At 40.3% G+C, this 13,315-nt stretch overlaps 1 protein-coding gene across 4 annotated transcripts in view; it reads left to right on the top strand.

Annotated features, from left to right (window-relative positions):
• LOC110089916 (cytosolic phospholipase A2 gamma) overlaps window positions 1–13,315 on the top strand; it is a 39,201-nt gene that overhangs the window by 18,606 nt on the left and 7,280 nt on the right. For 2 of the 4 annotated variants that reach the window (XM_078378036.1, XM_020813314.3), the window contains exons 2-10: window positions 2,964–3,115; window positions 3,768–3,887; window positions 4,899–5,041; window positions 5,539–5,737; window positions 7,017–7,125; window positions 7,969–8,109; window positions 8,528–8,581; window positions 9,190–9,249; window positions 12,674–12,802. In XM_078378036.1, coding sequence (XP_078234162.1) covers window positions 3,092–3,115; window positions 3,768–3,887; window positions 4,899–5,041; window positions 5,539–5,737; window positions 7,017–7,125; window positions 7,969–8,109; window positions 8,528–8,581; window positions 9,190–9,249; window positions 12,674–12,802 — 979 coding nt within the window. In that variant the 5' untranslated portion in view covers window positions 2,964–3,091. The remainder of the gene's footprint in view (window positions 1–2,963; window positions 3,116–3,767; window positions 3,888–4,898; window positions 5,042–5,538; window positions 5,738–7,016; window positions 7,126–7,968; window positions 8,110–8,527; window positions 8,582–9,189; window positions 9,250–12,673; window positions 12,803–13,315) is intronic. The other 2 variants (XM_078378037.1, XM_020813317.3) reach the window with 1 other exon arrangement.

The raw sequence follows: 13,315 nt of genomic DNA on the forward strand, positions 1-13,315 counted from the left end.
GAAAAAGGAGAAAATTCGATTTTTGGCTCACCCATTCCTAAAGCCTGACCACCCATCTCCACCTATTCCCATCCAGCAATAGGCTCAGTGGCTCAGCATCAAGATGTCTATAAGTCTGTTGTGTTTCTGCAATGGTGGATACACATAGTGTTGCAGAGTTTTGAATTTTGGTCATATTCCTCTGGCTGCTCAGCAGAAGTGCAGGTAGAGCAAAATTAGCTTCAGGCTCCCCAGAGAAGTCCACCTCTTTTTCCTCATCAACTGACACTTACAGTCTCAGTAACCCATTCTGAGACATTAGGAGAAAGAATAAAAGGTTCCATTTATTTACAGTGAACAGATAATAGCAAGAGACCTTTGGGTAGAGTGGGCGGCATATAAATTAAATAAATAAAATAAAATAAATAAATAAATAAGTTGGGAGGGAAGGGAAAGAAAACTGGTGGGTGCATGTGCTTACATATACTGTATACATACATACGGTACTTTATTGTTACAGCATCAAGCCATACATAGAACAAAATTAAATGCAGAGCTTCAGGTACTGACATATACTGCAAAAAGCCAAATCAAATAAACAAAAAGCAACAAAACTACAATATAAGACCAATGTCTAAGTTTGGCTATCTATTATGGCTACTATGGCATGCCGCCCAAAAATTCGCTACCATTTCTGTAGTAGTCCGATTGTGATCAATTAACAATTGGTTACAGTAGTCTGAGTCTAGCTCGTCATGTCTTTTAAGAGAGGTGTAATATATTTTCCTCGAATTTTATTATGCCTGTTACATCTGAGCATCATATACTCAATGGATTCTATCTCACCAGATCCACAAGGGCAGAGTCTTTGTTCCTTTGGGATCTTCTTAAATCTGCCTTCCAACATCGCTGAGGGAAAGGCCTCACATCTAGCCAGAGTAAAGGTTTTCCTTAACTTATCTCAAGCTGTGATAAATAGGCCATGGGGAGCAAGCAAGTTGGGGCATCTACTAAAATCTACCTGTCTTTCCATATCCATTATTCTCTGTTTAAGGGCTGATTTCGCTTCATCCCTTTGCATACTCAATACTGCTTGTGGAGAGAAGCCTATAACTTGCAATTTGTTTAGGACTCCTTTCAGACACTTTGATTGAAAATTGTCCTCTAGAAGTAGATGGTTAATCCCTATAATTGATAGGTAATTTATTTTAAGCCAGTACTGAAGGGAGGCTAGTGTAATTTTGGCTACCATTGTTAGTGAGCCTGTCTCTAAATGAATTTGTGCATTCAGTACGCATCTTGGAATTTCAAGAATTGCTCTAAGGAATTTAGTCTGAACCCGGTGCATGTGCTTGAATGTTGTGCCCTTTGGAGGGGGCCAAGCAGTGATGCAAGGCCTGGAAAAAACAATCCAGCCAGTGGGACTGTGTAGGCCTTCTATATGTCCCAGAAACAGCACAGGGCCTGAAAAAGTCCCCATGTATCTTATATGAAGTGGCTACAGGGATAAAGTGAGTCTTTTGCTATTCAGAATGGAAGCATGTGAAGGAGATACAGCATGTCCCAGAAATGGTGATATGCTCTGCTAGAGGTCATAAGCCAGTTACAGAATGGGTCTGGATTGGAACCCATTCCGGACACAAACCTATCTGAAATGGAGTCCCAGATGGAAGTCTGCTATCACCTTGCATACCACATGGCCCCTTTCCGCCTTTCCACCAAAATTTCACAATATTTGTGGTTGTAAATCAGTAGTATCTGCACTCTTGTAAAGTTGGGGATGGGCAGGAATGTGGTATGGTTAGACTCATTTTCTGTCACCAGTTGGGATCGAAGAGACCAGTTTGCTTTTATTGCGTATTCCAATGCTGGACCAGAGTTCATAGCACAAACATTTTTTGAAGAGTGGGGATGGAAACCACCTCTGGTGCAGGATCAACATTTGAGGCATGGGGAACTGAAGATCTTCCAAGTATGAATGGAAGATTGGTAAGGAATGGCAAGGAACCATATGTGGATGGAGGGCTGTATTCCTGCCCACAGTCTCTGTCAATCAGATGATTAGAGACAGTATGACCAAGGCCACTGGTATTATTAAATAGTGGGTGAAGCTTCTCTGACTAAGATCAGACACTGGGTGGACCTTCTGTACCTGGCAGTTTGAGCAGCAATCCATAGAATCCTAGAATAATGAAGCTGGAAGGCCACTGAGTCCAACTTCCAACGTCATCCAACTTCACTCTTCTTCCAAACTAATATGGCCAATAAGGCTAGCCATGCACTCCTCCTCCTCCTCCAAATTATGCTAAGCAATGGCAAATCATCTTTTCTTTCTAATGAAAGGAAACAAATCTTGTGTATCTTCTCTTTAAGGTATGCCAATCTATAGAAAGATCTTTTTTTTTTTTGGAAAGTTCTCTGATTTCTCCTGTCCTCAATAGTAACTGATATTTCCCTCCTTTAAGTTTCCCAGGAAGTGAACTGGATATCAAGAGAAAGAATTTTGGAGAGCCAGCTTATTTTTTTGAACCCACTCAATAGTTTAGGACAGTGTTGGGTTAGGACTCAGAAGACATGGATTTAACTTTCTTGTCAGCCTTGGGAACTCACTTAAGGATGGGAATAGGTAAACTGCTCCTTGAAAATTGAACACTTACCTGGATAATCCTATCACAGTTGCCATGTGTTGGAGATGACTTGATGGGTCATGGCAACAAGTTTTCATAATGTGACTGGGCAAATATCCCAGTAAAGCTTATCGGCAGGCTTTACTGTTCCACTGTATCCATGAACAATAAAGCCACAACAAAGACTTTTGAACGGTGTTTTGCAGAATGAAGTATTTTGTTTGGAAGAATCCAAGTGGAACTGGCAAAACACATGTTTTAGGGCTTACGTGTCACAAGAGGAGTTTCCTTCCTGAAGCATTTAGGAATGATGCCTGATATCAATGAGAGACTAATAGAACATACCATTTCTTGCAGGACATCTTTGCTACTGGGAAAGGTTGCTGCTGTCTGTAGATTTATAAACGCTTAAATTGTTCCCATTTGCCTTCATCTGAGTGTGTTTTCCCTAAACCAATTGATCATAAAGAAACTGGAAGGAAGAAATGGAATCCAATCAGACAGAGCAAGTAAGTTCTACCTTTGACAGTCCCCAATGCATTTTTGTGTAGTTCCATCTAAGAACTACAAATGTTACATTTTGAATCAACATCTTCCAATTTGCTGATCCAGTGTGGACTTTGTCTATGCTTGCGGAGAGAGAATCTGAACATTTTACCTCCAAAAATCATACTAAAAGAGATAGAAAACTTAGTAGAGAAAAGTTAACGGCTAGTTAACAGTGAAGTCTTAATGAGGCAGATACTGAACTGACATACATACATAATTTATTGTTATGGCATCAAGCCATGTATAGGACAAAACTGAATGCAAAACTTCAAAAACTGGTATGAACTGACAGTTAATTAAACTATTAATTCTTTTCTACTAACGTTCTCACTTCTGAATAAAAACAGTGCTTCTCTGCAGCACACAAGGGATTTTGTGAGCTTTTTATTGTGAAAGTACTTGAATATGTTGCCAGTGTGCAGACTGATGAACATAAAGATTGAAATGACTGATACATGTTAAGATACATGTGTCAGTCGCTTCTTCAGATCTCCTTGGTCATCTTCAGATCTCCTTGGCTGAAGATGACCATATGTTACTAAACCTTTTGATCACTAGCTTGCTGGCATTTAACAACACCTTTCTTCCATTTCTGTGGTATTTATGTATCAGCAGCAGAAAGCCGAGGTCCGGATTTCAAAAGTTCTCTCAGTGGGTGAAAACGCAGCTATTGCTTCTAGAAAAGAAGTGGTGAAGAAAGGCCTTGACAAGCTTGGGATTCCGTGTGATGTGGTAAGATTTCTATGTCTGAGCTCACCTCTACCTCTGAGTCCACAATTAAATAATAGTTAAAATAAATAAATGAAATGTGACTGCTTAGTTTAATGTTCACCTTCCTCCAGTGTTCAAATGTAAGATTTTATTTAAGTTGTAAATTTATTAACATCAACCATGAAAATACTAAATACTAGGCTTGGTCGCTGCCTCTGGACGAGGCACAAAAGAGAATCAAAGCAAGACATTTGTGCATTTCTGAAGCCACTACTGGTCACAGCAAAGAGCTCAGAGGAATTAGTGGAGCATCCATGTTCAATCCAGCAGTCAGACATCAAAATTAGACATGGGGGAAGAGAAAGGAAGACCCCAGGTAGACAGAGTATCCTTTCTTTGAAATAGACCTACCTTCCTTTTCCTATCTACTGCGTAGGTACCGACAAAGCCTTGTAGCTCTAGCATGACTAATTTCAGATCCAGAGACTAGGAAGGATGGGGGCAGAGAGAATGGATGGAGATAGTCTAGAGAAAAGGTGGTTTCCTGCATTGCCTTTTTATCAAGGAATCAAAGAAGAGTGGGCCCATTGCCATCTTAAAGTTCCTCCCTCCCTCTCTGGTGACTGCTGTAGGAAGCTGCTGGGGGCAGCTTTCTTGAGCAGTCTTGGCAAGTGGGAAAAAAATAAAGGGGAAAGTAAAAATAAAAATAGTAGCAACTGCTATGGCCTTCATCAGAAGCCACTCGAAATGCACAAATACTGTAATGGACCAAGACAAGGATCTCGCCAGACATTTTCCAAAAGGGCACAGGGTAGATTGACCCATCTCTGTGTCACCTTTATCTTGGCATGGAACACATTTGTGGCTTCTGTTCATCTCTACTAAATGCCAATGCATGTGAGTCATCAAATGCAACTGAGTGACAAACTGTCAAATGCTAAGGTCATGTAGATACAGATATCAGATAAAGTCTGGATCTTTTTTGGGGGGTTGGGGGTTACCTAATGAAAAAGTCTCCTTTATTTCCACCAGGACAAAGTCCCCAATATTGCTGTCCTTGCATCAGGCGGGGGTTCGAGGGCCATGATTGCCCTATATGGTACACTAGTGGAGCTGAAAAAATACAACCTTTTGGACTCTGTGATGTACTTGGGTGCAGTGTCAGGATCTACCTGGTAAGTACATGATGGCAGAGATAAAAGAAGGTGTCACTTACTTAAATGACAGTTGAATGCCTCAACAGGGCTAAGTTGGATTCAAAAGCAGGAGCTTTTGAAATATTCTAGCAAAATTAAAAGAGAGGATTGTCTTACGTGTTTTGCTCAAATATCTGGTGTAGAGGTGAGCTGTTTCTGCATGCAGAGGCTTCATTGCAACCCTATTATTTCTTGACTATTAATTATGCTTGTGTTTTGTCCTCAGATGAGTATACTTATACAAGGGGCATCATTTCATACTGCTCGTTAATGTTAATTCATGGTGTCTGTTGCCTTCGTGGAAACACTGTGCTGAAATCAAAATGGAAATGAGATTGAGAATTTTTTTCCAGATTTGGCTTTTTTTTTTTTTTTAATCTAGTTCTACAAGTAAGGTCAAAATCAGTAGAAAGTAAGATTGCAGATGAAATCCATTGTGCCCTTGTTTGAAATGTATCTGCCCTTCTCTTTAAAAGGTGTCTGTCAGCCCTTTACAAAGATAATGATTGGGCAGAAAAAATTGAAATCTTAGAAAAACAGCATTGTGCAAACATCGTTCATGGCCAGTGGGAAGTTAAGAAGGCAACGGAAGCTGTTTTGGAAGCTACAGAAGACAACTGTTACTCATTGACTGACTTCTGGTCTTATTTTCTGGTGCATAAATTGCTAAACCAGGTGGGTCGAAAACTAACCTGAACTTTCCACAATTGCTTATTCAGTATCTACTATTCTCCATTCTACAGCTCTTGAAATATTCTTCTGTACTTTCTGAGTTGTACTTCTGTACTTTCAATAAGTGTGATAGCATTGCTTAGATGTAGGGAGAAGTGATTTGCTGGTCAAAAGGTAATCTTCATGATCTAACTATAGCATCAGGGAGGAACTTTTAGCTCTCCAGACATTTTAGAGTTTATTTTATTTTATTTATTATTTGATTTCTACCCCGACCCACTAGACAGAGTCTACTTGGGGCGGCTTACAAACAGTCATAAAACATCATAAAAATAATCATCATAAACCAATCATATAATTAAATCAACAAATTTAGAAGTTCAAGATGGAGAAAAAGGAAAACTAAGGAAGAAAAAAAAAATCAAGTGTTGACTGGAGGGAAGGCCTGCCTAAAGAGCCAAGTCTTTAAATGACTCTTAAAAACACCCAGCGAGAGTGCCAGGGTGATTTCCGATGGCAAGGTGTTCCATAGATGAGGGGCCACTGCCGAGAAGGCCCAGTTTCTTGTTCTTTCTTTCCAGGCCTCTTTTGGCGTTAGGCTCCTCAGCCGTCTTTCCAGGCTAGAAGGGGTGACTCAGGTAGATCTTGGTGGAAGAAGGTGTTCCACCATGTATCGAGGTCCTAAACCGTTTAGGGCTAGTTCCTAGAAACTTGGCCTGTGCTAAATAATTAATAATATAAATCAGTGGTTCCCAATTTAGGGTAAGCCTGGTGTTCTTAGACTGCAGTTCCCAAAAACCCCAGCCATCATAGCTGGTGGTGAAGGCTTCTGGTAATGGCAGTCCAAGAATACCTGGGTTACCCAAGGTTGGGAACTACTTATATTAATAATAATCATATGTTGTCAAATCAATTCTGATTTATGGCAAGCTTTTCAGGGTTCTCCAAGTAGAGACTATTCATAATGCTTTACTATTCCCTTCTTCTGGGGGCACCGCAGGACTTTGCAGCTTGCCCAAGGCCATATAGGCTGGCTCAGTGGAGAATCACTCTCATAACCTCTGGCTCCATAGCCAGATACCTAAACTACTGAGCTATCCAGCCAGCTCAGCTAAGGAATTATGAGATTTATAATCCAAAACGGCTGAAAGCTTGAAGGCCTCAGTTTCTCCACCTTTGAGCTATAGAGAGAGCCCACTATGAGAGTGCTCCTTAATATAAGATGTGGTTGAGCTGGAAAAAGACTGAATAATGTATTAAATTAAAAATCCCTTTATTTCAGTTGGATCAGACTGAATTGTCCGCCCATGGGGAATCTTGTCAGAATGGAAGAAATCCTTATCCCATCTATGCAGCTGTGGACAAAGAATCATACCTGAAACATCATGAAGGTAACAACATTTGTCTGTGTGTGCATACTTAGTCATGTGTAAAATACAGTTGAAGTAAATAAGCAGGAATCTCCTTAGACATTCTCTGTTGCACACTGAATCACACAATGTGGGTGCAGTATATACAGTGGTGCCTTGCATTACAACGTTAATTTATTCCAGCGAAATTGCTGTAGAACGAAAATGTCGTAAAGCGAAATTAAAAAGCCCATAGAAGCATATTAAAACCCGTTTAATGCATTCCGATGGGCTGGAAACTCACAGTCCAGCGAAGATCCTCCATAGGGCGGCCATTTTCGCTGCCTGTGCAGTGAGGAATTTGTCCCTGAAAACAGCGGGGGGCCATTTTGAAACCGCCGATCAGCTGTTCTAAAATCATCGTTTTGCGAAGAATCCGTTCCTGAAGCAGGGAACCGATCATCACAAAGCAAAATTCCCCCATAAGAAACATCGTAAAGTGATCACAAAAGCGATTACAAAAAGTTCATCATAATGCAGTTTTGTTGTTAAATGGAGCGATCGTAAAGGGAGGCACCACTGTAATACATATGGAGATTTCGTTAACTTTGCTTTCAAAAGTTATGCCATTTGTGTAAGTGTATAACAGAATTTCAGCCTGTAATGTTAAAGGGACAGCACCCAAATGCTGTCTTATGACTGAGCAAACAAATATGAGATGTCTCCACCCATCCTAAACCATTTCGATAATGGAATCAGAAAAATAATTTGGAACAAAAGAGAATTTGGTAACAGTTTTTCTGGGCCTTCTGATTTTTAAAAAATTAACTCCTTTGTTCTTCGTCTTCAAAGCCTTATTTTTCCTCTTTATGTTTGTTTTTCAAGGTACCTGGTTTGAATTTACCCCACATGAAATTGGGATTCCTGGCCTAGGAGCATACATAGACACCAGACATTTTGGGAGTGTATTTGAAAATGGACAACTGGTTGAAAAGAGGAAGGAGAAAAATATCTGCTATCTGCAAGGTATGCTGTATGAATTTTCATGTTAGCACTGTTATTCTCAGAATGCCAAACTTGAAGCAAAGTAAAATACCTTGTGTTGTTCATAACTGACTTTGTTTGCATGGCCTACTGACAGGAATGTAGAGTGGAAATGTACTAACCTCCAAGAAGTATTTAATTTTTGAAAAGTGAAAAGCAAACAAATTAGGTATGAATCAATCTTACTTCACAAGCAATGTAAAACAGCTAGAGCTGTGTGTTCCAGGGCAACCAAAACAGAAAGGGGCGAATTTGAACCCTTGTTTGGAGATATGGTGGGTGTGGTTTACATTTTGAACATTGGAGTGGATGCTGTATTAATATGAAATATTAATTCCTGCCTTTTCCTGCCATAAGGAAAAGCTCAAGCCTATTAATATTCTTTCTTCCTTATTTTCAGGTTTATGGGGAAGTGCCGTTGGAAGTGAGGAAGAACTTTTAAATAATGTAACAGGTACAATTCTTTCTGTGGGAGAAGTCAGGATCAGAATCCATAAGATAGTACTGTATAGGCAAGGCAGAACTGGTGGTTCTCACATGTATATAGAATCAACTATTCCTGCTTTCCAGATGAGACACTAAGTTTAGGCAATTCCCGTGAGTCAGTTTCATCCCCACCAGGCATTGAAGGTAGTGATGGAGGAAAACGAGAATGGCAAAAAAACCTGTAAATTAAACCAGGTATGTTTTTGAAAAAGTGAATCCCAACCTTGAGTCCCCAGATGTTCTTGGACTAAAATTCCCAGAAACCTTACCATTCGCTGTACTGGCCAGGATTTCTGGCCAGTCTCCAGATGTACTTGAAGAACATCTGGAGACCCAAGGTTGAGAACCACTGCGTAACGAGGTGTTTGGGGGACCCATATAGGCAATTCTGAGCAAAGGTTATAAGGTTTTAGTAATGAGATGCTGCATTTTTGCAAAAGAAGAAAGAAGTTAGCATTCTTAACAATGTGCACTAGCTCTTTGTTTTGGTAATCTGGGTGTTGCTGGGAGCATTGTTGCTATGTTATGTTGGAAAAGTAGACTCTTATGCATAAATATATGCACTTATCTTTGAAGGTGCTTTGCAGAACTTTTTAAAACGTGGCAGACCAGAAGAACCTTCTTTAACAGACCTAGGTAAGATGTTACAGCAATTTTTCTCCAACATTTATTCCTTTCTTACAAGTTTCTTCTCACATTTATATGGTGACCTACTACAGGTGTTATGGGAGACTTCTCTGGGCCAGTCAGATCCTTCGACTTCAGTGTACACCAGAAATACCCCACATCCAATCAATATTTTACTTTATTTACATATATAGTATTTATTTTTTTAATAAGATCCTACCCTTCCATAAAAGGGGAGCCTTGAAGAGTCACTGTATATTGGGATGGGCAAATTTCAACCCTCCTTAAGTTTCCCAGTCTCTCCCTACAACATGATTCTAGTGGTTTTGAACCACAAAATGACATCATCCAAAATAGCTAACAGTTTACCAAGCATTGCTAGGAAAAGGATTAATAGTCTTCTATTTGGCCTTGTCACGAGGGAAAAAAAAGAAGTCACGTTGCAGGGATGAGGAAAGTGTGATCCATGGACATTTTTGCAGGGACACCCCAAAAGACGTCCCTGTGATTGTGGTTGTTGTTATCTATTTTTTAAAGCCTCTTGGGACAGTGTTGTTCTCTTCCTGGGCCTCAGGAAGGGGCTCCTCAAGTTTCTCCCCTGCCCAAAATCTCTGAAAATCCAAACAGGAAGTGCTCATCCAGACACTTCCTTTTTCACTTTTTTCTTTTTGAAAAAAATTGTCATTTTCAGCCATTTCCAGAGCCTTGGCAGGATTCTCTGGAAAAGGCAATAAAGCTGGGGAAGGTGGAAGACAGCAGGAAAAGAGGAAAAGCAAAAAGAAATACAAGATGGATTGACTCCCTAAAGCAAGCTACAAGGTTGAGCTGAGTAGGTCTGCTGAGGAAAGGACATTCTGGAGAGCACTTATTTATAGGGTTGCCATAAGTCGGAGGTGACTTGATGACACATAACAACAACAAAGCGGCTTGCATGGCTGCTGGAGGCTTCAAATTGAGCCCCAAGGCCTCAAAACATACCCACCACTGGTTAGAAGCACTTTATAGCACAAAGGTATGGATGTCTTTCCTTCTCCAGCCACCGTCTCCTTCAGTCTCCTTAGTTCAATCTTGAAAGCCTTATCATTTGGAATTGGCAGTATAAGGGATAGTGTTTCACATCTTTTATTGATGATTTCAGAAGGAGGAAAGAAGAATCTGTGCAGAAATTCCTGTGGTGCTTCACATTGCGATGTTAATTTGTTCCAGCAAAATTGCTGTAGAACAAAAACATCGTAAAGCGAAATTTAAAAGCCCATAGAAATGCATTAAAACCTGTTTAATGCGTTCCGATGGGCTTAAAACTCAACGTCCAGTGAAGATCCTCCATAGGGTGGCCATTTTTGCTGCCTGTCTTGCGAGGAATCCATCCCTAAACACAGTAGGGAGCCATTTTATTTACCCGGTGGCCACTTTGAAACTGCTGACCAGCTGTTGGAAAATCATTGTTTTGTGAAGAATCGGTTCCTGAAGCAGGGAACCGATAATCACAAAGTGAAATTCCCCCATAGGAAACATCGTTTTGTGATCGCAAAAGCGATCGCAAAAAGTTCATCGTAATGCGATTTCGTCGTTAAACAAAGCGATCGTAATGCGAGGCACCACTGTATTTATTTCAAAGGTCTTTCATTGGCTTGTTAGAACTGAAGTGCATAACTTTACATAAAACTTTATAAAGAGTGTGGAAGGAAGGAAGGAAGGAAGGAAGGAAGGAAGGAAGGAAGGAAGGAAGGAAGGAAGGAAGGAAGGAAGGAAGGAAGGAGGGAGGGAGGGAGGGAGGGAAGGAAGGAAGGAAGGAAGGAAGGAAGGAAGGAAGGAAGGAAGGAAGGAAAAGTTATTGCTAATGTATTGCAGCACAAGACTGCATTGCAGAGTATAATCTGACCACTATCCCGACAACTCCATCCTCTGTGTCTATTGAGAATGCTCAGTCCTCACTGGACTATTTTGAATGGTTCATTCCACTAGGATTTCATGTGTGTGTCTATGTGCATGCTGTTGTGGAGAATCTAACCCAGAGTTTCTTTCCTTGGTAAAGATCTGATAAACAACGAAGGGCAGAGTGCTTTGTTTAAACACCATATTTTATTAATTAGTGAAGAGGTTTACAGTATCCTGCAATACGGAGACAAAAGGAACCATCAAGGGAACTGAGGAAGTATACCCTTATGGCGTAGCAAACACTTTTGTACTTTGTATCACTAATAAGCGCAGTTTCTTAATACTAATCTAACTGTTTTCAAATATGTAGAGTATGCTTATCTAGGTATGTTTTTGAGTTTTATGAGGCTTTTAGCTTACAGGACCTGAACTACAGTATGTTGCTCATCTTGCTGTAGAGCAAAGACAATAGAGAATGTGCCAAATACTACTGGCATAGTATTAGAGCAACAGTAGAAATGAAAAAAAATCTTCTCTATCACATGCATGCATGCTTTTGAGATTCCTTCAAGACCCATAGGTTAAGTAAGTAATAGAACTTACACCTCAGACTCTGAAGATATGAATGTGTAGGTCTTTCTAGGCTGGGTAGTTCAGTGGTTTAGGTATCTGGTTGTGGAGCCAGAGGTTGGGAGTTCAATTCCGTACTGTGCCTCCAAGGAGAAAAGCAACCCTGTGTAGTCTTGAACAAGCTGTACAGTCCCATGGCACCTTCAGAAGATGGAAATGGCATGTCACTTCTGTAAATTCTCTACCTAGAAAGCCCTGGAAAGGATTATCATAAGTTAGAATTGAGTTGATGGCATATAGTAGTAGTAGCAGTAGTAGTAGTAGTAGTAGTAGTAGTAATAATAATAATAATAATAATAATAATAATAAGAATAAGAATAAGAAGAAGAAGAAGAAGAAGAAGAAGAAGAAGAAGAAGAAGAAGATGATGATGATGATGATGATGATGATGATGATGATGATGATGATGATGATGATGATGATGATGATGATGGCGATGGAGGCTTTTTAACATATAGGGATTTGAGGAGGCTACCAAAGGGGGAGAGTGAAAAAGAAATCATTCTTCATCTCAGGGATATGGAGAAGACCTATTCATGATTATTTAAATAGCACATTTACCATAGGCAGTTCATTTTAAAGATGATTAGAATCTAACTAAACATGGCCTATTTGTATTTGTATCCCTGAGCAAGCCCATTCTCTCCACCCAACTGGTTCACTCACTAGTCACTGTGCAGTGCTTGGGTTTTTCATTGTCGTTGTCATGTCAATCTGGGAGGGAGCCCAGTCAGTGCTTCCCCACCTCTCCAGACAGCCAACCACTCATCAGCTGAGTGGGGAGACTCCCCATCCTGGCTCATTGCTGGAGTGGTTGGCTGGGGAGAGGGAATGTGGTGCTGTGATTCGTATTCATATTTTCATGTCTAAATATGACATTAGGCAGTATTTATTACTCTGTTCTCTGCTTGATTTCATTGCCAAGAACAAGAAGACCAGAAATTCAAATCTCTCCTTGGGGGCTATCAATCTGTTCTGGATCTGAAGCTCTCTGAGTCATTGGATGGAAAAGGGGCAGATGAACAATTTGACCATTTGGAGAGCATTTTAGAAGGTATATGTATTTCATTGGCAAAATTTTCCTTTTTTCTCAATGTAGTATCATGCTAAAAGCTATTTTTCCTCACCCCCATCCAACATGTCAACAAGGAGAATGGGAGTCATCAAAACATGCATCGCAAACCACATGCCAAAAGGAGACCAGCAATCAGTCAGCAACAATGTAAGCTCTAAAAGAGCTAAAACGGCATCAAAATATTGTCCACAGAGTAGGTTACTAGTAAAACACTGGCATTTGAAAGATAATAAAGTGGGTGCAGAATGAGATATGGCATTGTACAGTTGGGGTACTTCTGTCATGAACAATCTCTGCTCCTGGTGACCAACCACCTGAATTATGTGCATGGGAAGATGGAGAACAGGACCTTTGATGGATACTTTAGAGCATTGGCTCCCAAACTTGGGTCTCCAGATGTTTTTGGGCTAAAACTCCCAGAAGCCTTCATTACTAGCTGTGATGGCCAGGATTTCTAGGAGCTGCAATCCAAGAACATCTGGGGATCCAATG

The sequence above is a fragment of the Pogona vitticeps genome, chromosome 6, assembly GCF_051106095.1.
Source record: "Pogona vitticeps strain Pit_001003342236 chromosome 6, PviZW2.1, whole genome shotgun sequence".
In the NCBI taxonomy this organism is placed as follows: domain Eukaryota; kingdom Metazoa; phylum Chordata; class Lepidosauria; order Squamata; family Agamidae; genus Pogona; species Pogona vitticeps.